Consider the following 26,719-nt stretch of genomic DNA (forward strand, 5'->3'; position numbering starts at 1 on the left):
GGATTCATACCAAAGTAGGGTAGAGTTCCAGGGGCAAGTTTCTGTCATCTGTGCCATGAGGGTGGAGTGTTGGGCGGGGAACTGTCAAGGGAGCTGGCTTGGTGGTGTTGAGGTGGTCCCATCAGAGTAGAGCATCCTGGGATATTTTTCCCATAGACCTGCTGTTAGACTAGAGGAAAGAGTCAGGAGATCACCAGAGAAAGCGATGATTGGCTGGCACAGTATTTCAATTAAACCATATTCACCTGCTTTCCTGAAGTAAGGATTCACCCCTTTGGGAAGACCAGAGTTCCCCAGATACATTCCCATCGGGGGAGGAGGCGGTACAGGCTTGTTCTGTAAACCACATCAACAAATTCTCCAAATGATTAGTACCATTCTCACAGTTAAAATACAATGATCAGCCGCTATTTTTAACTGAGATGATTTAAAGTGAATACCTCAGCCTGGGGGTCAGTTTTGTGTCTCCATAGAATATTTAAACAGGTTCCATACAGAGTTGTCTTTCTCATCAGATAGATGAATCTCCTTTCCTCTCCTGAAGATCCAGCTGAGCCATCCTCCACTGTTCTGAAGCGCTACAGCAGGGGTCTCAGGCTCAGCCCCCAGCCGGCTGCCAGTCTGGCTCTGAGGGTTGGCCTCGGTGATGGTCATTATGGAACAATCCACCACATCTACTCTGGATATCTGTGACAAGTGGGAGAAGTCAGTCCACTCATGTCACCATACAGAACAACCACTAATTAAATGTTTTATTTAACCTTTATTTAACTAGGCACATCAGTTAATTAAGAACAAATTCTTATTTACAATGACGGCCTACACCGGCCAAACCCGGACGACACTGGGCCAATTGTGCGCCGCCCTATGGGACTCCCAATCACGGCCGGTTGTGATACAGCCTGGATTCGAACCAGGGTGTCTGTAGTGACGCCTCTAGCACTGAGATGCAGTGCCTTAGACCGCTGCACCACTCGGGAGTAGCAATTTCATTACTCATAAAATAAAGCTTAAATTACCCTTTCTCTTGCAGTAGAAATCTCCACATGTGGTATTCACTCCACCATTCCACGTTAGTCCCACCATGGGGGTGATTGGAGATGGTGTTGGAGCATTGCATTGGTCGCAGGGACGCTGACTGTTGGGAGGTTTGTAGGGATGCCCACCCTCTGCGCAGGGATGATATCCTGGTATTGAGCTACCCCTGCATGTACTTCATCTCCTGCTGCAAGTTGTTCAGCAGGACCGGAATCTCACCCTAGAAGACATCAGGAGATTTAGCAGACTGGCACAAAGAGAGAGGCTTCACACCATGCCCATTGGACCATCTTTAGGATTCTTTCTCACCCAACTCCAATTTCATGAGGACAAACCTTACCTTGTGAGATGCTTAATGACTGATGGGATGTGTCCCTGCTCCTGCGAGCTCTGACGGGATGTGTCCCTGCGAGCTCTGGTGGGATGTGTCCCTGTGAGCTCTGGTGGGATGTGTCCCTGTGAGCTCTGGTGGGATGTGTCCCTGTGAGCTCTGGTGGGATGTGTCCCTGTGAGCTCTGGTGGGATGTGTCCCTGTGAGCTCTGGTGGGATGTGTCCCTGTGAGCTCTGGTGGGATGTGTCCCTGCGAGCTCTGGTGGGATGTGTCCCTGCGAGCTCTGATGGGATGTGTCCCTGCGAGCTCTGATGGGATGTGTCCCTGTGAGCTCTGGTGGGATGTGTCCCTGCGAGCTCTGATGGGATGTGTCCCTGCGAGCTCTGATGGGATGTGGCCCTGCTCCTGTGATCTATGATAGAGGAAAGTGAGCCAGATTAGAGCTCTATGATTCAGCAATGAAACATTCAGCACCCCATGTCTATTGAAATGTACTAAAGTCGAACCTTGCTCCATTGGTAGTTATTTACAGGGGTCCCCATCATTTTCCATTGCCCATATTGTGATTCCTGTAAAAGCTGGGGAATTTGGTAAAGTTACCAGAATTTTGCAATCAAAGAGTCTAAGAGTAGCAGTTCTGTCCATATAATCTTATTCATATCAGCACTACTCTGGAACTCTTTACTTTATGAGATGCAATATGATATAGTATCACAAAATTCCATGCCAGCAGATTGGATAATTAATATAGCATGATTGGTAATGTAAGTCATTCTAGAGTTCCAAATTGGCCTACAATCCAATCCCAGCATGAATGCCCACTGTCATTGGTGCACGCAGAAGTCTAATAGCGCGAGAACACCATGTGTCCAGGTCGAAATGTAAAGGTATAATTCGTCACAAATTATCCAAGATGGCAGCATGTAATGTCGTTTGTCTGTGACTAGTACATTTTAACCTACTAATAACCTATTTATTTATGGTTGAGTAACTTCCTTGTTGTGGGGAGCAAACTATTTAGTTTTTGCTGGTTTAAAGATCACGGGTCTCCCTCAACTCGGCACTTCATTACTTGAAGTTTACCAAAGTAACCCTATCTCCCTGACCTGTCAATGTGTTTCATTTGCTGTTTTTGATTTTCTTATACTCTTGTGAATTCTATGGTTTTTACTAGATTACTTGTAGTTTGTCATGTCTTTTGTCTGTAATGACTTGGTGCTGCCTATCTTGGCCTGGACGCTCTTGAAAAAGAGATTTTAAATCTCAATGAGCCCTTCCTGGTTAAATAAAGGTTTAATAAAATAAAAGTAATAATAATAATAATTTAATTCATCTCAAGTTAAATCAAAGTCCCTTGTTCTAGATAGAAACCACAAATGTAGTAGTTCTGATAATACGTATATAAAATCTAAAACACTAGAAGTTTCATGATGCTGGTATCTAAACCAAAGTAGATCATTTTAAGATTGTTCTATACATCAGTTGGGGTCTCTATAAGCTTCAATCGGAGGTCGTAAACCTGCATGAAAGTGCATCCTTGTAGCTGTGTGGGCTGATTTAGTCAACATGTTTGCCTTGGGTAAGTTGAGCCAATGGCCATGGGGTAAGTTGAGCAAATTCTTCTTCCCAGGCGTAATGCTGGGATATGAGGTAACAAGGAGCGGAAGCATATAAGAAATCCCGCTATGCCCTTTGACAAACCATCCCAATCAAAGCGTCAATACAGGACTAAGATTGAACTGCACGACACCGGCTCTGACGCTCGGCGGATGTGGCAGGGCTTGCAAACTACTGCAGACACAAAGGGTAGCACAGCCACGAGCTGCCCAGTGACGCGAGGCTACCAGACGAGCTTAACTACTCGCTTCGAGGCAAGTAACACTGAAGCATGCATGAGAGCATCAGCTGTTCCGGACGACTGTGTGATCACGCTCTCCATAGCCGATGTGAGTAAGATCTTTAAACAGGTCAACATTCATAAGGCCACAGGGCCAGATGGATTACCAGGACGTGTACTCCAAGCATGCGCTGACCAACTGGCAAGTGTCTTCACTGACATTTTCAACCTGTCCCTGACTGAGTCTGTAATACAAACATGTTTCAAACAGGCCACCATAATCCCGGTGCCCAAGAACAATCAGGTAACCTGCCTAAATGACTACCAATCTGTAGCACTCACGTCTGTAGCCATGAAGTGCTTTGAAAGGCTGGTCACGGCTCACATCAACACCATTATCCCAGTAACCCTAGACCCACTCTAATTTGCATACCGCCCCAACAGATCCACAGGTGATGCAAACTCTATTGCACTCAACACTGCCCTTTCCCACCTGGACAAAAGGAACACCTATGTGAGAATGCTATTCATTGACTACAGCTCAGCGTTCAACACCATAGTGTCCTCAAAGCTCATCACTAAGCTAAGGACCCTCGGACTAAACACCTCCCACCGCAACTGGATCCTGGTCTTCCTGACGGGCTGCCCTCAGGTGGTAAGGGTAGGTAACAACACATCCACCACGTTGATCTTCAACACAAGGGCCCCCAAGAATGTGCGTGCTCAGTCCCCTCCTGTTCTCCCTGTTCACTCATGACTGCATGGCCAGGCACAATTCCAAACACCATCATCAAGTTTGCCGATGACACAACAGTGGTAGGCCTGATCACCATCAGTGATGAAACAGCCTATATGGAGGAGGTCAGAGACCTGTGTGGTGTGGTGCCAGGACAACAACCTCTCCCTCAACGTGATCAAGACAAAGGAGATGATTGTGGACTACAGGAAAGAGGACTAAGCACGCCCCCATTTTCATCGACAGGGCTGCAGTGGAGCAAAACATCACCAACAAACTATCATGGTCCAAACACACTAAGACAGTCATGAAGAGGGCACGACAAAGCCTATTTCCCCTCAGGAGACTGAAAAGATTTGGCATGGATCCTCAGATCCTCAAAAGGTTCTACAGCTGCACCATCGAGAGCATCCTGACTGGTTGCATCACTGCCTGATATGGAAACTGCTCGGCCTCCGACCGCAAGGCACTACAGAGGGTAGTGCGTACGGCCCAGTACATCACTGAGGCCAAGCTTCCCTCCATTCAGGACCTCTATACTATGCGGTGTCAGAGGAAGGCCCTAAAAATTGTCAAAGATTCCAGCCACCATAGTCATAGACTGTTCTCTCTGCTAAAAGGCTTCTTAACAGCTTCTACCCCCAAGCCATAAGACTCCTGAACAGCTAATCAAAAAGGGCTACCCAGACCCCTCACTGCTGCTACTCTGTTTATTATCTATGCATGGTCACTTTAACTCTACATATTACCTCGACTAAACGGTGCACCCACACATTGACTCCGGTACCCCCTGTATAAAGCCTCGCTATTGTTATTGTACTGCTGCTGTTTAATCATTTGTTACTTTTATTGTCTATTTTTTTAACATGTTTTTCTTCTTAAATTCTTAAAGCATTGTTGGTTAAGTGTAACGGCTGTCTAATTCCTCCTCCTCGGAAGAGGAGAAGGAGTAAGGGTCGGACCAAAACGCAGCGTTGAATGAAGACATAATGAAAATTTATTAAAGACAAGACGAACACGATAAACACTTGGAAAATTACAAAACGACGTAGACAGACCTGAACTTGAGAACTTACATAGACACGAAGAACGCACGAACAGGAAAGACTAGCCAAACGAACGAACAAACGAAACAGTCCCGTGTGGTGCAACAGACAGACACAGGAACAATCACCCACAAACAAACAGTGAGAACAGCCTACCTTAATATGGTTCTCAATCAGAGGAAACGTCAAACACCTGCCTCTAATTGAGAACCATATCAGGCAACACATTTAACCCAACATACATTTTACATTTTACATTTTAGTCATTTAGCAGACGCTCTTATCCAGAGCGACTTACAGTAGAGTGCATACATTTTTATTACATTTTTACATACTGAGACAAGGATATCCCTACCGGCCAAACCCTCCCTAACCCGGACGACGCTATGCCAATTGTGCGTCGCCCCACGGACCTCCCGGTTGCGGCCGGCTGCGACAGAGCCTGGGCGCGAACCCAGCCCAGCCTGGGCGCGAACCCAGAGACTCTGGTGGCGCAGCTAGCACTGCGATGCAGTGCCCTAGACCACTGCGCCACCCGGGAGGCCTAGAAACACATAACATAGAATGCCCACCCCAACTCACGCCCTGACCAACTAAACACATACAAAAACAAGGAAAACAGGTCAGGAACGTGACAGAACCCCCCCCCCCCCCCCTCAAGGTGCGAACTCCGGGCGCACCACCTAAAGTCTAGGGGAGGGTCTGGGTGGGCATCTGTCCATGGTGGCGGCTCCGGACGTGGTCCCCACCCCACCATAGTCAAACCCCGCTTCCGTAGCCTCCTCCAAATGGCCACCCTCCAAATTAACCCCACTGGATTTAGGGGCAGCACCGGACTAAGGGGCAACACCGGAATGAGGGGCAGCTCCGGACTGAGGGGCAGCTCATGGCTGGCTGACGGCTCTGGCTGCTCATGGCTGGCTGACGGCTCTGGCTGCTCATGGCTGGCTGGCGGCTCATGGCTGGCGGACGGCTCTGGCTGCTCATGGCTGGCGGAAGGCTCTGGCTGCTCATGGCTGGCGGAAGGCTCTGGCTGCTCCTGTCTGGCGGAAGGCTCTGGCTGCTCCTGTCTGGCGGAAGGCTCTGGCTGCTCCTGTCTGGCGGAAGGCTCTGGCTGCTCCTGTCTGGCGGAAGGCTCTGGCTGCTCTTGTCTGGCGGAAGGCTCTGGCTGCTCTTGTCTGGCGGAAGGCTCTGGCTGCTCCTGTCTGGCAGAAGGCTCTGGCTGCTCCTGTCTGGCGGAAGGCTCTGGCTGCTCCTGTCTGGCGGAAGGCTCTGGCGGCTCCTGTCTGGCAGACGGCTCTGGTGGCTCCTGTCTGGCAGACGGCTCTGGTGGCTCCTGTCTGGCAGACGGCTCTGGCGGCTCCTGTCTGGCAGACGGCTCTGGCGGCTCCTGTCTGGCAGACGGCTTTGAAGGCTCAGTACAGACGGGCGGCTTTGCAGGCTCAGTACAGACGGGCGGCTTTGCAGGCTCAGTACAGACGGGCAGTTCAGGCGGCGCTTGGCAGACGGGCGGCTTTGCAGGCTCAGTACAGACGGGCAGTTCAGGCGGCGCTTGGCAGACGGACAGCTCAGACGGCGTTGGGCAGACGGGCAGTTCAGGCGCCGCTTGGCAGACGGACAGCTCAGGCGCCGCTGGGCAGACGGCAGACTCTGGCCGGCTGAGGCGCACTGTAGGCCTGGTGCGTGGTGCCGGAACTGGAGGTACCCGGGCTAAGGACACGCACCTTCAGGCTAGTGCGGGGAGCAGCAACAGGACGCACAGGACTCTGGAGACGCACAGGAGGCTTGGTGCGTGGTACCGGCACTGGAGGTACTGGGCTGGAGACACGCACCACAGGGCTAGTGCGTGGAGGAGGAACAGGGCTCTGGAGACGCACAGGAAGCCTGGTGCGTGGTGTAAGCACTGGTGGTACTGGGCTGGGGTGGGGAGGTGGCGCCGGATATACCGGACCATGCAGGCGTACTGGCTCCCTTGAGCACTGAGCCTGCCCAACCTTACCTGGTTGTATGCTCCCCGTAGCCCGACCAGTGCGGGGAGGTGGAATAACCCGCACTGGGCTATGTAGGCGAACCGGGGACACCATGCGTAAGGCTGGTGCCATGTATGCCGGCCCGAGGAGACGCACTGGTGGCCAGATGCGTTGGGCCGGCTTCATGACATCCGGCTCAATACTCAATCTAGCCCTGCCAGTGCGGGGAGGTGGAATAACCCGCACCGGACTATGCACACGTACAGGAGACACCGTGCGCTCTACCGCATAACACGGTGTCTGCCCGTACTCTCGCTCTCCACGGTAAGATCGGGAAGTTGGCGCAGGTCTCCTATCTGACGTCGCCACACTACCCTTTATCCCCCCCCAAGAAATTTTTGGGCTTGACTAACAGGCTTCCTACCGCGTCGTCGTGCTGCCTCCTCACACTGCGCCAGAGAATCCCAGGCGGGCTCCGGCACTCTCCTTGGGTCGATCGCCCACCTGTCGATCTCCTCCCACGTAGTGTAGCCCAGATCCTTCTCCTGCTTCCGGGCTAGCTCCTCAAAACGCCGCCTCTCTGCTTTCGCTGCCTCCAGCTCAGCTTTGGGGCGGCGATATTCTCCTGGCTGTGCCCATGGACCTTTACCGTCCAATATTTCCTCCCATGTCCAGAAATCCTGCGAGCGCTGTTGCTTTCTCCCACGCCGCTTGGTCCTTGGTTAGTGGGTGATTCTGTAACGGCTGTCTAATTCCTCCTCCTCGGATGAGGAGAAGGAGTAAGGGTCGGACCAAAACGCAGCGTTGAATGAAGACATAATGAAAATTTATTAAAGACAAGACGAACACGAAAAACACTTGGAAAATTACAAAACAACAAAACGACGTAGACAGACCTGAACTTGAGAACTTACATAGACACGAAGAACGCACGAACAAGAAAGACTAGCCAAACGAAACAGTCCCGTGTGGTGCAACAGACACAGACACAGGAACAATCACCCACAAACAAACAGTGAGAACAGCCTACCTTAATATGGTTCTCAATCAGAGGAAACGTCAAACACCTGCCTCTAATTGAGAACCATATCAGGCAACACATTTAACCCAACATAGAAACACATAACATAGAATGCCCACCCCAACTCACGCCCTGACCAACTAAACACATACAAAAACAAGGAAAACAGGTCAGGAACGTGACATTAAGGGCATTGTAAGTAAGTATTTCATTGTAAAGTCTACACTTATTGTATTCAGCGCATGTGACAAATACAATTTTGATTTGACAACAGGGCCTGGCCTGTTGTAAAAGTACAAAGCCTTTGTAAGGTGTTAATTAAGACTGATAAAATATGCTTAAAATGATTAAAAGACAAAAAAGTGATTGTGTCAAATTGTGTTATGGTAAGTTGTGTTATGGTTTTAATTGTGTTACGGTTTTATAAAGGTAGTGGTAATATTTAATTCAGTACAGAAATGTGTAGAAAGCTTAACTTCCACTGTCCAGAGGATAAACTTACTTTGTCTGGCAGTGAAACAGTTCATTCAGCCTCATTTACTGTTTAAAAGAAAAACATAGCTGATATGGCAGACTTGCTTAAACAAATGTGCTTTCTACTGACAATTGAGATGTTCAAACTATGGCATAAGGGGACTTTCTTAGCTACAGTATACGTTTCTCCCTTGCATATTACATCATTAATGCAGCAGCACACAATACATTTTTGGACTCACCTTGTGAAGGTGACGCAGCAGTCTTTTGTGGGCAAATTTTGTCATCAAAGTCTGGCATTCTTTGAATTTCTCAGGAAAAACCACAGCCACTCCATTGAATAGCAGGATAACGTTAGTGGTTTCTTTGCAACGCTTGCAGTTAGACACTGATTCCTTCCAAACGATTCATTGTTGAATTTGCGATTTCCAACTTGTTGTGTAATCTTTATGTACAGTGGCCGATGAGCACCGATATGTTTTATCTACATTTTCTCTTCATTATTTCTCTTCACATGACAAGGATTAAAAGGATTTGCCAGTAGTTTGTCGACAACTGATGATGACTGTTAGCTAAGACTTTGAAAGTAAGATGTTGACATGATCAGTCCAATCAAGCTACTGTAGATATAACGTAATTTGATGTCATTCTATCTGTGGCCAATGGCCTTGAGCCTTCTTGGACGGGTACTGCTAATATAATTCTGTGGCAGAACACAAGTGGCAAAAATTTGAGCTCTAACCTTAGTGACAGAAAACTGAGTGACAGAAAACTGAGCCAATCAGGTGCAACGCTCTGTATTTTCTGCTGTCTAGCCCCACCACAGAAAACACTGCGCTAGGGTGAAACACCTGCATTTTGGATTTGAATTTTCACGATGCAGAGACAGAGGATGAGAAGTCTATAGAGTAGTAACGATCAATGGAAATAGTGGGTTTTCTGTAATAGGGAATTATCAATGGAAATAGTGGGTTTTCTGTAATAGGGAATTATCAATGGAAATAGTGGGTTTTCTGTAATAGGGAATTATCAATGGAAATAGTGGGTTTTCTGTAATAGGGAATTATCAATGGAAATAGTGGGTTTTCAGTTCAACATCTGTTAGGAATGTCAGTCCTGAAGTTACGATGTGGCACGTTCTCAACGGTCCAACCTGAAATAGAATTCCTTGCAATAAAATCCTAATTGGCCAACCACAGGATAGGGCTGGGTTATAAACTACATCCTGTCCCTTTGTTCTGTGGAGAACCACAGGAGAGAATCACTGGGAGAGCATCACTGAGGACAGGGGAGAATGACCATCTACCTCCCTGTATGATTTGTTCTCTTCGAATAAACCTATTTTCCTCCCCCTGATTTTCTTTGGGGTCTGTGTTATTAAAGAATAACATCAACTGCTAACACAACCCTTAATAAACATTTTGAAAAAATTGTATTTGACCAGACACAATGCTATTTTACAGTAAACAATTAGAAAACAGACTTTCAGCACGCTTATAGGGAAGAGCATTCAACTTGCACGGCACTAACACAAATGACTGATGATTGGCGGAGAGAAATTGATGATAAAAAGATTGTGGGAGCTGTTTTGCTAGACTTCAGTACGGCTTTTGACATTATCGATCATAGTCAGCTGCTGGAAAAACGTATGTGTTATGGCTTTACACCCCCTGCTATATTGTGGATAAAGAGTTACCTGTCTAACAGTACACAGAGGGTGTTATTTAATGGAAGCCTCTCCAGCATAATCCAGGAAGAATCAGGCAATCCATTTTTTTCAAAGCCAGTGTGTCTATGTATGCGGATGACTCAACACAAACACGTCAGCTACTACAGCGAGTGAAATTACTGCAACACTTAACAAAGAGCTGCCGTTAGTTTCAGAACGGGTAGCAAGGAATAAGTTAGTCCTAAATATTTCAAAAACTAAAAGCATTGTATTTGGGACAAATCATTCACTAAACCCTAAACCTCAACTAAATGTGGAAATTGAGCAATTTGAGGTGACTAAACTGCTTGCAGTAACTCTGGATTGTAAACTGGTCAAAACATGTTGATACAAGAGTAGCTAAAAAGGGGAGAAGTCTGTCCATAACAAAGTGCACCTTTTTAACAACACTATCAACAAGGCAGGTCCTACAGGCACTAGTTTTGTCGCACCTGGACTAGTGTTCAGTCGTGTGGTCAGGTGCCACAAAGAGGGACCTTGGAATATTACAATTGGCTCAGAACAGAGCAGCACGACTAGCCCTTAAATGTACATGGAGAGCTCACATTAATAATATTGTCATGACGTTGCCCTGTTGAGGGAGGTTTATGACCCCCCCATAAATACCTTTCCCCCTTTTTCTCTCCACTCTACCGAATGGACTCTTGGAAAGCCCTTTGTTAACATAGAGAGAGTAATGTAACATCAAAAGGTTGGGGGGAAAAACAATCTTTCTATAATCCAACCAGTTGAAAGTGTCCGTTGGTTCTTAAAGAATATGATGTCAGATCAGTTGTTGTCTAGGACATGATATCTGATGACAGGACGACATAAATTGTATCTTGGAAAGTCTACACATTCTAGTTATCAGATTCACATGGAATTCTTGTGCAATTTACATTTTTAAATATGAAACTATTTGTGAAAATTTGAAATGTAATTTTAGCTTCTAAATGAGAGAATTGTTTTCTTAAAGTAAACTATGATCACTCAGTGGCCACGCCCAAGTGAACAGACATTGAATGAGAAATCTTCTCTCCCCCGCTACAAAAGCCCGTTGACGAAAGTCAACCTTGGTTTCCCGATGACGTGAGGACTGATGTCCATAGGTTTAAAAGGGCTAATATCAACTACAACCTAACAAAATTAACTTTAGTTCCCGACGACGTAGGACTGGTATCCACACGTTCAAAAGGGCTAATTTCAAAGTGGAGATGACGATCGCCACGCTGGAAGGTTGAATTGACTACACCAGCCAGAATATAGCATGAGCTGAGTATGGCAACTTGGTATGAACTTTGAACTGTTATTCACTAAAGAAGTGATACATCCTAGACGTCGAGTTATCAGCAGCAGCTGTAAACGTGCGTGGCCTAGGAAAGGACGGACAAACTCTTCAGAACGACAGAGTACTACAACGAATCCGCCCAGAAATATTCTTCAAAGGACAAGGGAGATCTGTGCTGGGAAACCCAGCCTTCCATATTCGACCAATCTATCGAAGCGCAGCTCAGAATAAAAATGTTTCTTGCATTTTCCTTTTCCGAATGGGTGGTTATTTAGAATGCATAAGATTTCGTATTTATGATAGCATAGCTTCATAAGAGTCGATAAGAGTCGATAAAGACCCAATCCTTTTGTTCCTCAGTCTTCCCGCACTTTCATTCAAACCCAACCCCCTTTCTTTGTGTAACCAGCCTTCATATCAGTTTCGTCCGCTGGGGACGTTTTCTTTTATGAAATAATTAGTAATCAATGTATGATCCATCCTGTGTATATGTAATTCTGTGTGATTTATTTAGGTATTTAGTAAATAAATAATTAAACCAAATGTTGTTTTGCTGATTCGACTTGTTAGCCAGGGTTCGTGAAGATAACCAAGATTTCTACGACGTTCAGATGAGACTGAATAAGGTGACAACTAATAATTGACTGCTATTGATATAAAAGATTAACAGATCTTTAAGAGTTTATTCGGAAAACAACAGCTCTATAAACATTCTTCCGGGGTTCCCCCGACTTCCTAGTTAACGACATTTACATGCTTAGTTTAATCAGGTAATATTAATTACAGAGAATTGATTTGATAAAATAGCATGTCATATCATTTAATTCATAGTAAAGACAACAATATGCATGTAAATCTCTCGTGGCACAAAGTGGAGGAGAGATTTGTTGTACTTGTTTCTGTAAGAAGTGTTGACATGCTGAATGCACCGAGGTGTCTGTTTAAAGTACTGACACACAGCTCTGACACCCATGCATAGCCCACAAGACATGCCACCAAAGGGTCTTTTTACAATCCAGAACAGACTATAGGAGGCGCACAGTACTTCATAGAACCATGACTACAAGGAACTCTATTCCACATCCGGTAACTGATGCAAGCAGTCGAATCAGATAAAAATAAACAGATACAAATACACCTGATGGAACAGTGGGGAGTGTGAAAACACACAGGCACACATACTGTACACATGATAAGACACGCACTCTACACACACGTACACATAGATTTTGTATTGTAGATATGTGATAGTAGAGGAGTGGCCTGAGGGAACACACTTAATGTGTTGTGTAAAGTGTTATTAAATGTAATGTCATGTAATATTTTAAAATCCTATATAACTGCCTTTATGTTGCTGGACCCCAGGAAGAGTAGCTTCTGCCTTGGCAGGAACTAATGGAGATCCTTAATAAATACAAATACCATGAGCCCAATGGTGTTTTTATAAAAACAGCTACCGAGTTCAATGGCTGTGATGGGAGAAAACTGAGGATGGATCAACAACATTGAAGTGACTCCACAATAATAACCTAAATGACAGTGAAAATATGTGTAAAGGCTTTCTTCCAGGGGTGAAGGAGAGGACCAAAATGCAGCGCGGCTAGTGTTAAACATGTTTAATACAAACACAAGTGAAACACTACCAACAACATACAAAATAACAAACGTGCAAAACCGATACAGACCTATCTGGTGCAGAACACAAACACAGAGACAGGTAACAAACACCCACAAAATCCCAACACAAAACAAGCCTCCTATATATGAGTCTCAATCAGAGACAACGACTACCATCTGTCTCTGATTGAGAACCCACACTAGGCTGACATAGAAACAGACAAACTAGACACACAACATAGAATTCCCACCCAGCTCACGTCCTGACCAACTAAACACATACAAAACAACAGAAAACAGGTCAGGAACGTGACAATATGAATAAAATATATTCCAAAACATGCATCGTGTATGCAACAAAGCGCTAAAGTAATACTGCAAAAAAACACTTTACAAGCATGTAGGTGGCTGATTCATGGTACGGGTATGCTTGACGTCGGCAAATACTGGATAAAAAGAAACGGGATGGAGCTCGGCACAGGTAAAATCCTGGAGGAAAATCTGCTTCAGTCTCCTTTACACCAGACACTGGTCAATGAATTCACCTTTCAGCAGGACAATAACCTAAAACACAAGGCCAAATCTACACTGGAGTAGCTTACCTAGAAGACCGTTAACGTTCCTGACTGGCCAAGTTACAGTTTTGTACTTAAATCTGCTTGAAAATCTGTGGCAAGACTTGAAAATTGCTGTCTAGCCAAGATCCCCAAAACCTGAAGAATTATGAAAAGAATAATGGACAAATATTGCACAATACAGGTGTGCAAAGCTCTTAAGAGACTTACCCAAGAAGACCCACAGCTGGTGTTTCTAATATGTATCGACTCAGGGGGTTGAATACTTAAAGGTATTGTAATGACCTGGCTAGATTCTAAAGGAACAATTGTTCAGACAGAGGATTGAGTTTACGAATTCACGGTTAATTAACCCAACTCAACACAGGCTACTGTTCGGCCGTAACCCACGCCAAATAAATGAAGGATATCCGTATAAAACAACCGTGACTATCTCTTGTGAAGACCAGACGTAAGAGAGAGAACAATGGCTAAACATGGCCTTAAACTTGCGATGCTCCACCCCCCTGCCGCTCCACCAGCCACCAGGATGCCCGGCACAAGAACATTCCAGGCATTCCCGTGGTTGGCAGATAGCAGATTGACTGGCATGTCGGACCCCGCGAACACTGGGTACTGGTAAGTACAACAAAACCAACGAACAGCATCATACATAACACAGCTGTCCGGGTCACTACAGTATTTTTGTGTTATTTTTCATTCATCTTTGAAAACAATGTTATAATTTTTCTTCCACTTTGACAGAGTATTTTATGTAGATTGTTGACAAAAAAATTACAATTCAATAAATTTGAATCCCACTTTAACAATAAAAAACATGGCCTAATGGAACACTGAAGCATTTCTCAACTAAAACACAATATTGGCTTCTGAATAAATTACTTATTCAAATTGTGATGCACAAAATAAATGTGTCCTGTCAAGATCAATTTCACACACTGCTACTGTTTCACACTAGTGTCTTAACTATCAAATCAATGTCCACTAAATATGTGCATTCGATAGACTCATTTCAGGTTTTAGTTACAATATATAAAACAATTATGTAAGAATAGTCTGGTGTGATTAACAACTACAGACAATGCTGTTAACAATTAGCTTGGTAGCAGGACAATGCATGCACTCCATTTCTTCTGCAGAGGGGGAACAGAATAGTGTTGTGCCATATTGCTCCCTCCTCCAGGCAAAGCATTCACATTCAGTTAGCGATGTGACGTGAGAGACATGACACCTACAGGGAAGAGAGCCCATGGCACCCCTGATAATACATCTGTCGCTACGGAAACAGTCCTGTCCTGGTGCTGGGGTCGTGCTCTGCTGGGACTGCTGTATCCTCAGGCTCTGGTTCCATAGGAGACAACAGGAATACCAACACTGTTATTTTTTGTTATTTAACTTGGCAAGTCAGTAAGAACAAATTCTTATTTACAATGACGGCCTACTCCGGTCAAACACGGACGACACTGGGACAATTGTGCGCTGCCCTATGGGACTCCCAATCACGGCCGGATGTGATGTAGCCTGCCAACCACGGGAATGCCTGGAATGTTCTTGTGCTGGGCATGCTGGTGGTTGGTGGAGCTGTACACATTTTATAAAGTGCATTTTACTATACATTTGATACACTTTGATAGTTCGGACAGGAATCCCTTTTCCATTAGGTAGACAAATAATATACTCAAACATACCTTCTGGCACAACAGAGTCCTCTGGTATCAAGGATTCATCTGGAAAGAGAAACCAGAAGCAACCTTTTACAGTGCTCTACCATGGTTTGTGATTTATCACTCACTGACAATACAATAACAAATCCTGTATTCCTATCTGGGAAGGAGGAGAGCAATAGAGAAAGTAAAACAATTCAAAAACTAAGTTCAGTCCTCTTGTCTGAGCAGTTAGTTCTCCATTCCACTTATTCTATTGCAATTCTACCAATCTTCCCAGACCTCTGCATTCCTTTCTGCGGAGACTGTGAAAAGCAGGGTCATGTTCACTAGGCATGAAAAGGAAAGAAGCAGTCTGAAATGGGGAGGAACTATCTGAATAACATCTTGAAGCATTTTGCAACAGTGTGCCCTAATGGACATGACCCTGGGTGCTCACGTTGTCTGAGTCTTCTGGCTTGAAACAGCTTGAGAAGCAGCAGTCCAATGGCAAGAGAGCCTACTACCACAAATACAGCAGCCACACTCATGTAACTGTTCTTTGGAATTTCCTTTTGATTCGCAGCATTTTCAGGAACCTGGTCTCGTACTGTAACACACAAAATCAGAATCATTTTAAATGAAAATCATGTCACATTCAGGTTTTCGATCAGGGATGCAATCAATTAAGTAATGTTTGTAGGGTATTTGGTTTAAAGGTAGCTAAGTCAATTTATATAACATATGGATACTAATAGAGGATAACATCAGAAAATAAAGAATTCTTGATGGATCCTCTGCACAGTGGAAATCATGACGCAAAAAGGAGAATACTATATTGTTACACTGTGAGGAGATATCCCATGCACTGTGTGACAGCCACACTGGTGCCACAGCTGTCTCTATACATTAACTCCAATGAGTAGACACAAGCACTGAGAAAATCCTTGCCATAGACATACAGTAAATGCTTACAAGATTTTCCCCTAGTAGGCCAGTCTAACTGTAATCATCCATTCACAAGGAATGACCCCCCCCCAGCCCCCTTGAGCTGTCCATGTGTTCTATGTAAGAGGATTACTGAGCTCACCTGTGACCTCCAGCATGAAGTTACAATTTGTGTTTCCACTGTCAGTGTTCACCACACACTCATACGGACCCTCGTCTTCAGGCTGGGTTTCTTTGACCAACAGGGACACAACTTTGTCTTTCTCATTGGCAGGTGGCATGGAATGCTGATATTTTTGGCTCTGCGGCATCCTGGGATTGGAGGATTGTTGAGTGTATTTGAACACAGGTTCACCTTTGTGACTACCATTCTGGTGCAGCCTCCACAACTGGACCCGCTCTATGTTTACATTACCAGGGGATTCCGCACTGAACTTCACAGAGCACTCTAGGACTGCATCCTTCCCAGATTCCACCTGGATTACCTTCAACTCTGAGCACTGACTTAGACCTGTTTAAGCAATAGATAACAAAATTAAACAGGACTGTAGTACGGAAAATGTCACGCCTGATAAATGTAGTTGGATAAAACAAAACTCCTAGACCATTCATTTTGGAAGTTGTGGTGTTGGCAAAAGTATTACAAATTGTGCCTGCAGAATGCCTTACTTTTGGATGTCTCCATCCCAGTGATGAGGACAAATATGAGAGTGGACAAGCTGAAGACCAACGCCATGTTAGGGCCTTTCTCCTTAGTAGAAAAACAGTGGTTCTGAGAAACAGTGGTCTCTCCACAGGAAAGGGTTCACACCTGACAACAATCAGTGGTTGAGCCAAATTAATCAGAGAGCAACAGAGGATAGCCTGAATAATATGCATTGACTAATACAAGCATTCACTCAATGAACATGCTCTTCTTGCTTACTAAGCGACCAGGGTTGGGTAGGTTACTTTCTAAATGTCATCAGTTACAAGTTACCTGTCCAAAATTGTAATCAGTAACGTAGCTTTTGGATTACCCAAACTCAGTAACGTAATCTTACTGAGGCATTAGAAGAAGACACAAATGTATGTTACCAATTGCAAAACATATATTGCAGGACACATCAATGTTAAAGTTTACATAGCTGGCCATATATGGATGTTACATTTTACTTTATGGGTTGGTTATGTAGGCTTCTTTTTATTTTTTAAAGGTAAGTTGACTGAGAACACATCCTCATTTACAGCAACGACCTGGGGAATAGTTACAGGGGAGAGGAGGGGGATGAATGAGCCAATTGTAAACTGGGGATGATTATGTGACCGCAATGGTATGAGGGGCAGATTCTTCTAACCCATCGCTTTGTGCTACATATAATGATACGATTAAATGATATCTTTACATTAAAAACCAAAATCTATCAGAATTCCAGTCATTCCAATAAATGTTATACCCCTTGATCTTCAAGAATAGGACTTGGAAATATGGAAGTCAGACTCGAGTCACAAATACGATGACTTTGACACCAATGACTTGTGACTTAACTTGGACTTGAGCCTTTTGACTGGAACTGACTTGATACCCTCCCCAAGCCCAAATATTAAAAATGATGCTATTAAAAAAACTGTACAGCGCATCAACTCTTCATTTAACGGATTACAGTTTGAATCGGACAGCAGCCAATCAAATTGTGCCAGCTGAGAAAAAATTGCGTGTGGCAATGCAGAGGAACATTGGCGGGTGAATTCAGATGGAGCCCTTGGAAAGATGATAACCAAAATTATTATTTTCGGATATACAGACTACGCTGTAGTCAACAAAAAATGGATTGCAACTTGCAAAACATGCGGGAAGAAAATTACAGACGGAGGCGCAACAATTTCCAACTTTGTTCGACATTTGAAGCTGCACAAAGAACCATAAATCGTGGCTAATATAGCCGACAGCTATATATAACTTTTCTAGTGTAGCATGTAGGCTAACGTAACTTTAAATCAATGAGCCTCCACACAGACAGTCAGTGCGGGAACATGATCATTGCACCCAAGATTGAGCTACAACTGGCTAGGCAGTTGGTAGCCTAAAGCCTGCCTGATGTTACTGCTGTTCCTAAAACCATTGAAATACGTTAGCCTATTGTAACCACACACAGAGAGGGTGTGTGTGTGTGTGTGTGTTAAGGTTGGGCAATTGTGTAAAAGCCTACATCGCCCGATTGTGCCCTATAGCGATCCTCGATAGTCGATCGCTAAGGGGGGGGCGGGTCTTTCTCATGGCTACCCATGTATTTCCATGGAAATATAAAGTTTATTTGGAAAGTAATAAACATATATATTTGTAAAAGCATTCATGATTTGCGTAAATGTAATATACTAACTATTACTCTTGTTAAAAATATGAAATGGTATTACATTTGGTGAAGAGCACATTATGACTTGTTTAGGACTCAAAACTCAAAGTTTAGGACTTGAGACTTGTCGGTCTTGACTTTAAACTTGACTCGGACTTGCCTGTCTTGACTTGGGACTTGTAAAACAATGACTTGGTCCCACCTCTGGGAAGTATAGATTAGCCAAATTGTTTTACCTGAGCATGACCCCAAAACTAAGGACTTATTAGGCAGCCCTACTCTGTTGTTTATGATTTTGTCGTCATGAAGGACTGGTTGGGCTCATTGATTCGAGTTGAAAAATAAATGCTGCGCTCATAGAACGGCATGCTTTGCCAAGAGTGTGCAAAGCTGTCATCAAGGCAAAGGGTGGCTACTTTGAAGGATCTAAAATCTATTTTGATTTGTTTAACACTTTTTTGGTTACTACATGATTCTTTATTTGTTATTTCATAGTTTTAATGTCTTCACTATTATTCTACAATGTAGAAAACAGTAAAAAAAAATAAAGAAAAACCCTTGAATGAGTAGGTGTGTCCAAACTTTTGACTGGTACTGTATAAATCATTATAATTCCAAAAATAGATGTAACAATTACAGACTGCCCCTTTAAGTCTATCAAAAGTGTGCAAGTTTGAGTATGTGTCCATTAGGCCTTTTTATCAGCATGAATTAGATTTAGCAATAAAAGCCCCACTTTTATTCCATAGGCTTGGATCCTCACTGTGCAGCTGTTGCAAGAGGCATTTTTCACTGGCTGTCCACTGGTATCAAAAACAATGATTGATAGGCAGTGTTAGGATTTATGTTTATGCACTATAGTCTGTTAGCATATTGTTTGAAGATGAATATTGTTTTGTTACACACACACACAAACAGAGGGGGGTGTGTGTGTGTAGGTGTAAGGACTGACCAACACAGGCCATAAAAGCTGTGGACAGTCTGGAGAGGGGAGGGGTGCATCTCTCTAGGCCAACCAGGAGGGTAGATTACTGGACACATAGGCGGAAATCCCAGGGGGGACGGGGGTGACACGACCCCCCCATCTTGGGAAAAATATGATTTGTCCCCCCCCCAATATATCTCTGTAAACATAACTATGTAATTTCAATAATATTAATAATACGCAATGAAAGCACTTGTGCTGATTATAGACACTTAATAGCGCGTTTTGAAGTTTCAAAAGATTGCGACCTCCCCCGCCCTTTGCCTCACGATGGTTTGATCCACTGCCAGTTCTTTAGCTGGCAAGGTAATAGAGAGTACGTATCTACTGTCCGAAAGGCACATGTACGTAACTGACGTGAGGTTAATCCAGTCAATCCATAGCAATGTTATTTATTTATTTTTATGTTGGCAGGGTTCACACACTAGCTGAATTTGCAGAGCTAGCGCGCAAACTAAAGCAAACATTAACTATCAAGCTAGCTAGTACCTATTCCATTTATGTTGCGTCGTCAAAGATGGAATCTTTGCTATCGTCAGTTTATTCCAAGATCCGCATGCAGCTGTAGTGCTTCAAAGTCCCTGTGATAAGGTTAGCGATAAATTGAAGTCCAAACTGAACAGAACTACACTCTCTTATACCATTGTCTTAAATATATTGTAATGAAACAGGCAGGGAGCAGGTCTCGAACCCTCGACCTCCTAGCCCGAGGTCCGGCGCGCTATCGACTGTGCCGCAAAAGCATGCTCAAGCGGCAGAGTCGATTTCCGCGCTTATAAACCCAGGGTCGTTACACTACTCCCTCCTTTCAAAGAGCGCGTCCTCGCGCTAGCTTGCGACTTTACGTCTTACAGGAACGCGCTCACCGGCCAAGCACACGCACTGTCGTGGATGCGAGGTCCGATCACTTCCGACACCAGTGTAATGAAACAGCAGGGAGCAGGTCTCGAACCCTCGACCTTCTAGCCCGAGGTCCGGCGCGCTATCGACTGTGCCGCAAAAGCATGCTCAAGCGGCAGAGTCGATTTCCGCGCTTATAAACCCAGGGTCGTTACACTATATAATGGTCTCGTTGCAAAAGCTAAATTGTCGCTACTGAACTTTTTTTATTTTATTTTATTTCACCTTTATTTAACCAGGTAGCAAAGATTATAGCAAACACACAGAAACAGAATTGGTGCTCGCTAGCTTTACAAATTCAGCTATTGTTGTAAGCCAGCCAATATGAAACAAACTATATTAAAATTACAAAAGGTTGCAGAATGTGTTGTGTAAATGTGTGTGTGTGCAGCTAGGCCAGCCAGGTAGAAAAATGGCAGAAAAAAGTAAAAAGACGGACATCAGAGTATTTTTCAGTACACCAAAACGCAAAGTAAGAACTCTAGTAGCCTAATATCTCAAAGACTAGTTGATTAAATGTTCATAAGAAAGAAGTGAAATGCTAATGGTAATGTTTCACAATGATGTCATTAGTCAGAGCAGGCAACAGATGGCACACAGACAGCAGAGTTGGGGACAGATATGCAGGGACAGATTGGCAGAGACAGGGAGTCTCAGGTAAGTTTGTTGAGTCTTTGTTTGGCAACATTATGAAAGGTTCTCAATTTTTTAGACTTGTAAAATAGGGACATAATTGGAAAATGCCATGGATACCCCCACTCTCAACTTAAACTGGTGACTAAACTAAGATTTGTTTACGGCAATGGTATTGCTGTTGTGATTAATTGTGTAGTTTTGGGTACCGGTAGTTAGGAGTACGGCAAACACCTTATTTATTTTCTAGGAGACAGACTGTGAGTCAGTGAGGGTGGTGAAAGGGAAAGAGCCAGGGAGAGAGACTTCAGAGGACAGTGTCACAGCCACTGCAGGACCAGGTGTCACCCTTGTTGCCAGCAGCACCAGTATAGGGGACAGTGGCACAGCATTGTCCAGTTACCACAGTGATGGCACAAAACCATATCAGCCACACCCACAATTTATAGAACCGCAAACTCTTGCCAACAGAGTGTTGACGTTTCAAGAGAGATGGTTTCGCGATTTCCCCTGGCTACATTATAATCCATCAATAAAAGGAGTGTTGTGTTTTCACTGTAGCCAAGGGTTTTCAAGCCAGCCATCTTTTGGCCAAAGAGCAGATGCTGCCTTCATTAGTGCAGGATTTAGGAACTGGAGAAAAGCCATTGAAAAATTCACAGCACATCAAAACTGCCAAACCCACCGCCACTTTGTAATTGTAACAGCACACCAGCTAAATCCAATCAGTGTCCAGTTATCCAGCGCGTGGGGTAAACAGCAGGATGACGCAAGGCATTGCTTGATGAAAATTGTTAGTTCGGTGCGGCATGTAGTAAGACAGGGACAAGCATTTAGAGGCCACACGGATGACAGTGGGAATTTATACCAGCTTTTGAAACTTAGGGCAGAAGAGGATGATCCCATTTTACTGAAGTGGTTAACAGAGCGTACCACAATGTACACAGGCCCCAAAGCACAGAATGAAATTCTGAACATCATGGCCAATACAGTCATTCGAGGCATTGCAGCTGAGATTAGGTCTCTTCCGATTGTACAATTTTCATTAATTGTTGATGGTACTCAAGATGTCTCTGGTGCTGAACAGGAGAATGTCTGTCTGCGTTATGTTGACCATGACCTTGTCCCTCACAAGGAGTTTATTGGGCTATACAGGGTGTAGGAGACAACAGGCGAGGGCATTGCGAAAGTGGCAACTGATGTGTTGTTGAGGCTCAATTTGCCCATGTCTGGCTTACGTGTGCAGAGTTACGATGGTGCCTCAAACATGGCAGGAAAATACACAGGTGCACAGGCAATTGTGAGGAGGCAGCAGCCGTTAGCCCTCTATGTCCATTGTGGAGCACACTGTGTAAATCTGATTACACAGGCTGGCTGCTCAGCCTCCCCACTGATCCGGAATTCCCTTTCCTGGTCCATCAGTTAGGTGTCCTCTATGGCCAGTCAGGAAAGTTTAAGAGCATGTTTGAATCAATTGCCACGTCCAAAGATACAAATCTGACCACCCTGGTCAGGGTGGACTGTGAGGAATACTGCTATTAGAGCTGTGCTAGGGCAGTATGACCGGGTACTAAGCAGCCTAGAGGAGATGGCAAAATCTGCATCCAAGACAGCTTCAACTGCCAGTGGCTTATTCGAGCACTTCAGCAAAGGCAAGACTGTGTTGGGCCTCACACTTGCCTCTGCTGTTCTTGGAGAGCTTGAATGTCTAAACATTTCACTGCAGAAGAAAACTAAGACTGTCTCTGGTATGCAGGCTGTAGTCGAGTGTGTGCGGTCATCTCTTAGGGGCAAGAGAAATGACGAAAGCTACCTTGCACTGTATGAGAAAGCAACAACATTGATTGACTCTATTGAAGACCAAGTTGACCAAGTTGAGGTGCTGATCAGAATTTTGTTTGTGGTGCCAGTGTCTTCATGTGAGGCTGAGAGGAGTTTCAGTGCACTCCGCAGGTTAAAGACTTGGTTACGGGCTAGCATGGGCCAAGAGAGACTGAACGGCGTAGTTGTCTGTAATGTACATAAAGACAGGCTGGACAGTCTCAAGAGGGAAAATATCTGCCAGCAATTTGTTGGATCCATTGAAACCCGCAAACATATGTTCGGTTCTTTTGTTCAGTAGTGTGTATAGCAGTTGTTCTCAACCTTTTTTGGGTACTGGAACCCCTGCATATTTTGAGGCAAGGCAGGCAAGGTTTTGAGCGGTCCTCAGGGACCTCCACTCTATATTATATGTAAACTTACTGGAAACCTTGTGGTACTGACTACATTCATTACACTTTTTTATTTCACGGACCCCTTGCAATTAGTCCATGGACCCCTGTTTGAGAACCCCTGGTGTAATTGATATTTGTTCTTTTGTTTAGTAGTTTTCAGTACACTTACAAATTATTTATTTCATGTTATTTTATTTAAAATGGCATACTTTGTGCGACATACTTGTCCATAGCTGCTGTTTGAAGAGTTGAGACACTGACTGAGTTGAGACACTGACTGAGTTGAGACACTGACTGAGTTGAGACACTGACTGAGTTGAGACACTGACTGAAGGATATTTTGGTTGATTTATTTGGGTTTCTCATTGAAGTAGTTATTTTGCTTTTAGAACTGTACTTATTTGTATCTTTTTGTTCTTGTAAAGATATTGTAGTAGACTCAGGCCAGGTGCACATATTTAATGACTATATAAATGTATCAGAAAAAGTCAAAATAAAAAATCTATTCAATACAGAGACCAACTTTGTGATGGTTCTCAATGGAGATTCTTTTAGATGTGATCACACCATGTTCATTGTATTTATGAAAACTACACCCATACAGTGTACAGTACCATTGTCACCTACTGACCTTTCTTGATATTGCTGGTTGTAAGTACGAATACCTGCATACATACTGGACTGGTAAGGAGCACTGCTATAACTATTATTAGTAGTAGAATTATAATGATTTAAACATTTGAACAAGTTTGGAAAACCCTTCAGTTAACTACTGTACCTATCAATTATCCAGTTGTAGGAATTATGGTTCCTCAATATACATTTAACAACGTATGCTATGTGTTACAGCACTACTTTTGGTGTCCCCCTCAGGAATTGCTCTTGAGAAAATTTAATGTAATTGTCCCCTCCAAGGTTGATATCAGATTTTCGCCCCTGACTGGACAATACCATATTAGGAACTGTTCCAGTGTAGAATCGACAGACACAAGACGGATCTAATCTACCCAGCAACCAGATGTGGACAAAAGAAACGCGCCAAGGGGCTTGGACAAATCCGAGGGCCAGCAAAGGCGGGGCAAAGTCTAAACCGCGCCCAGCCTCTACTGTGATAGGCCAACAGACGCGTTGGAACTACGTCATCACGGTATAAGAACAGCTGTTTACGTACTTCCTGCCAGTTCCCTGTTAACCCTGCGTGGTGATACAGCGAACCCGTATATACGAAAATTGCATTTGCCATTCATTGTTTGCGGTAATTAAACATAAAGAAAGTTAGCAGACCTTGCTTTTTATTTATCCTGATACCGGATGTGTTACACGCAGCGTTTACAGCAGCTTAAACTTCTTGAATTCAACTATTATTGGGTTCAAATACACATTTAGATTTGTGAACAGCCATCCACAACAACCACAATCCATAAGGCGCAAATAGCTAAATGAGAGAGCAGCAGTGTGATTCACATAAATGCGCTAACGTTATGTAGATTTTAATAATAAGTGTTATCCGTATCGCCGTAGACTACACCACTACGATCATCTTCACCTCCAAGCGTTTATTCAAATTGGATACTCTTTGGATGCCGACAGCAGTCGCAGCATTGGAAGACGTAGCTTGGACTGTAGCCTACACAAACCTATTCCTGTTCTGTTCCCGCGATCCATCAAACACATTTGGTGTATCATCATAGTGGTCTCTGACTTGTGGTCAGACTCGCTCAGGTGGAACAAATTTACATTTGCGCCTTTTTTCAATGCTGATTTGAATGTCATTGTGAAAACAAGTGTCAACGATTTTTTTTCCGCAAACATCCTTTCTGAATTGAAAAGTAATCATTGAAGTAATCATCTAGTTTTTCGAAAGTATCGGTAATCTGATCACAATATTTGTGCTTGTATCGTAACGGATTACAGTTAGCGTTTTTGTAATACTTTACATGTAATCCATTACTGCCCAACCCTGTAAACGAGCAAGGACGATGTATAATGTCTAAAAATAAAGTCGCACTATATATACACTCCCAAAAATGTAAAGAGTAAACCTAACAACCAACGTTTTGTCAAAAATATAGTGTCGACTAACAGTTAAATGCTTACTTACGGGCACTCTTAACAACGCAGAGAGAAAGACATATTAAAATAAAACGCGCAATAAAAATGATACTAGAATAAAAACACAAAAAAATCGCTGCGTTGCCGAAACGATTGTTATTAGGTTCAACTTTACTTTTCATAGTTTTACTCTGTTAGTCAGCACCTCTACAAACATGTTTGTGTGCGTCATGCGTTTTACTATACCATGTTCAGAGTCACTAACAAAAGTTAAGGCTGCATTAATCAACAAAATAATACTTACAATTATATTCCAAACTCCCTATAGCCCAGTCCTCATAGCAAGTCTGTTGAGCCAAGAAAATGCTTTCTCTTGGGGGAAATACTATCACTTTGTGGTTCACCCTCATTTGACTATTCCCTGCAGTGGGAAGGAGGGGGCAAGTCATTCCAATGCTCAATGTGATCCAGACAGTATCAGCCCCACCCTGCGGACATTCTTTTAAAAGTGCTTTGGAAGTGTCTTAACATGTTAAATGGGATTTATCTGTAAAAAAACAGGCTGACCAAATCGTTACTTAGATGTTTCACTTTTGGCTTCAAATAGTTGGCTTACAGTAAATTATCCGTGTGGTATGCCATGCATAACTAAAAACATTTAGATTAAAAAAAAATAAAAAAAACTTTATTTAACTAGGCAAGTCAGTTAAGAACAAATTCTTATTTACAATGACAGCCTAGGAACAGTGGGTTAACTGCATTGTTCAGAGGCAGAACAAGATTTTTGCCTTGACAGCTCAGGGATTCAATCTAGCAACCTTTCGGTTACTGGCCCAACACTCTAACCACTAGGCTACTGCCGTTCTTTTTTGTGTGTGTGTGTGTGTGTGTGTGTGTGTAACGGATGTGAAATGGCTAGCTAGTTAGCGGGTACGCGCTACTAGCGTTTCAATCAGTTACGTCACTTGCTCTGAAACCTACAAGTAGTGTTGCCCCTTGCTCTGCAAGGGCCGCGACTTTTGTGGAGCAATGGGTAACGACGCTTCGTGGGGGACTGTTGTTGATGTGTGCAGAGGGTCCCTGGTTCACGCCCGTGTCGGGGCGAGGGGACGGTTTAAAGTTATACTGTTACATGTGTGTGTGTGTGAAGGAAGGAAGGAAGGAAGGAGAAGGAACAAAGCCAGACAAAGGGATGATTCTTGGTCAATATATCACTGCTTGTTAACGAAGTGAGAGGAGTAAGCATTGTTACAAATCTTCACTTCTAGATAATTTTTTATGGAGTGTCGTTCCAATATGCGCGTCACAGTTCCCATTTCTGAGGCTGAGAGATAAACAGGCAGAGATAAAGTCACACGGGTTCAGTG

At 43.9% G+C, this 26,719-nt stretch overlaps 1 protein-coding gene across 2 annotated transcripts; it reads right to left on the reverse strand.

Moving 5' to 3' along the window:
• Positions 1–52: 52 nt before the first annotated feature.
• Positions 53–25,801, reverse strand: LOC120043844. 2 transcript variants are annotated; one of them, XR_005476517.1, is made up of 8 exons: positions 25,657–25,801; positions 16,903–17,044; positions 16,376–16,744; positions 15,746–15,895; positions 15,331–15,369; positions 441–687; positions 246–336; positions 53–169 (listed from the first exon to the last, which is right to left on the reverse strand). XR_005476517.1 is itself a non-coding variant. In XM_038988445.1 (6 exons), exons 2-6 carry the CDS (start codon positions 16,967–16,969, stop codon positions 14,919–14,921), a joined length of 690 nt encoding a protein of 229 aa, XP_038844373.1. In that variant the 5' UTR covers positions 16,970–17,044; positions 25,657–25,798; the 3' UTR covers positions 13,355–14,918. The 2 variants fall into 2 exon arrangements, 1 of the variants encoding a protein (XP_038844373.1); XM_038988445.1 differs by lacking the exons at positions 53–169; positions 246–336; positions 441–687 and adding an exon at positions 13,355–14,983 and having other exon boundaries at positions 25,657–25,798.
• Between the last annotated feature and the right edge of the window lie 918 nt (positions 25,802–26,719).

This window comes from Salvelinus namaycush, chromosome 3 (genome assembly GCF_016432855.1).
Source record: "Salvelinus namaycush isolate Seneca chromosome 3, SaNama_1.0, whole genome shotgun sequence".
Taxonomy (NCBI): domain Eukaryota; kingdom Metazoa; phylum Chordata; class Actinopteri; order Salmoniformes; family Salmonidae; genus Salvelinus; species Salvelinus namaycush.

Bases quoted from the DNA above. Each gene is read 5' to 3' on its own strand.
- LOC120043844 (XM_038988445.1), bottom strand. From the start codon at position 16,969: ATGGCGTTGGTCTTCAGCTTGTCCACTCTCATATTTGTCCTCATCACT. The intron at 16,745-16,902 runs GTAAGGCATTCT...TTGCTTAAACAG, and splicing joins TGGGATGGAGACATCCAAAA to GTCTAAGTCAGTGCTCAGAG. The intron at 15,370-15,745 runs GTGAGCACCCAG...TTCTCTTTCCAG, and splicing joins AGCCAGAAGACTCAGACAAC to ATGAATCCTTGATACCAGAG.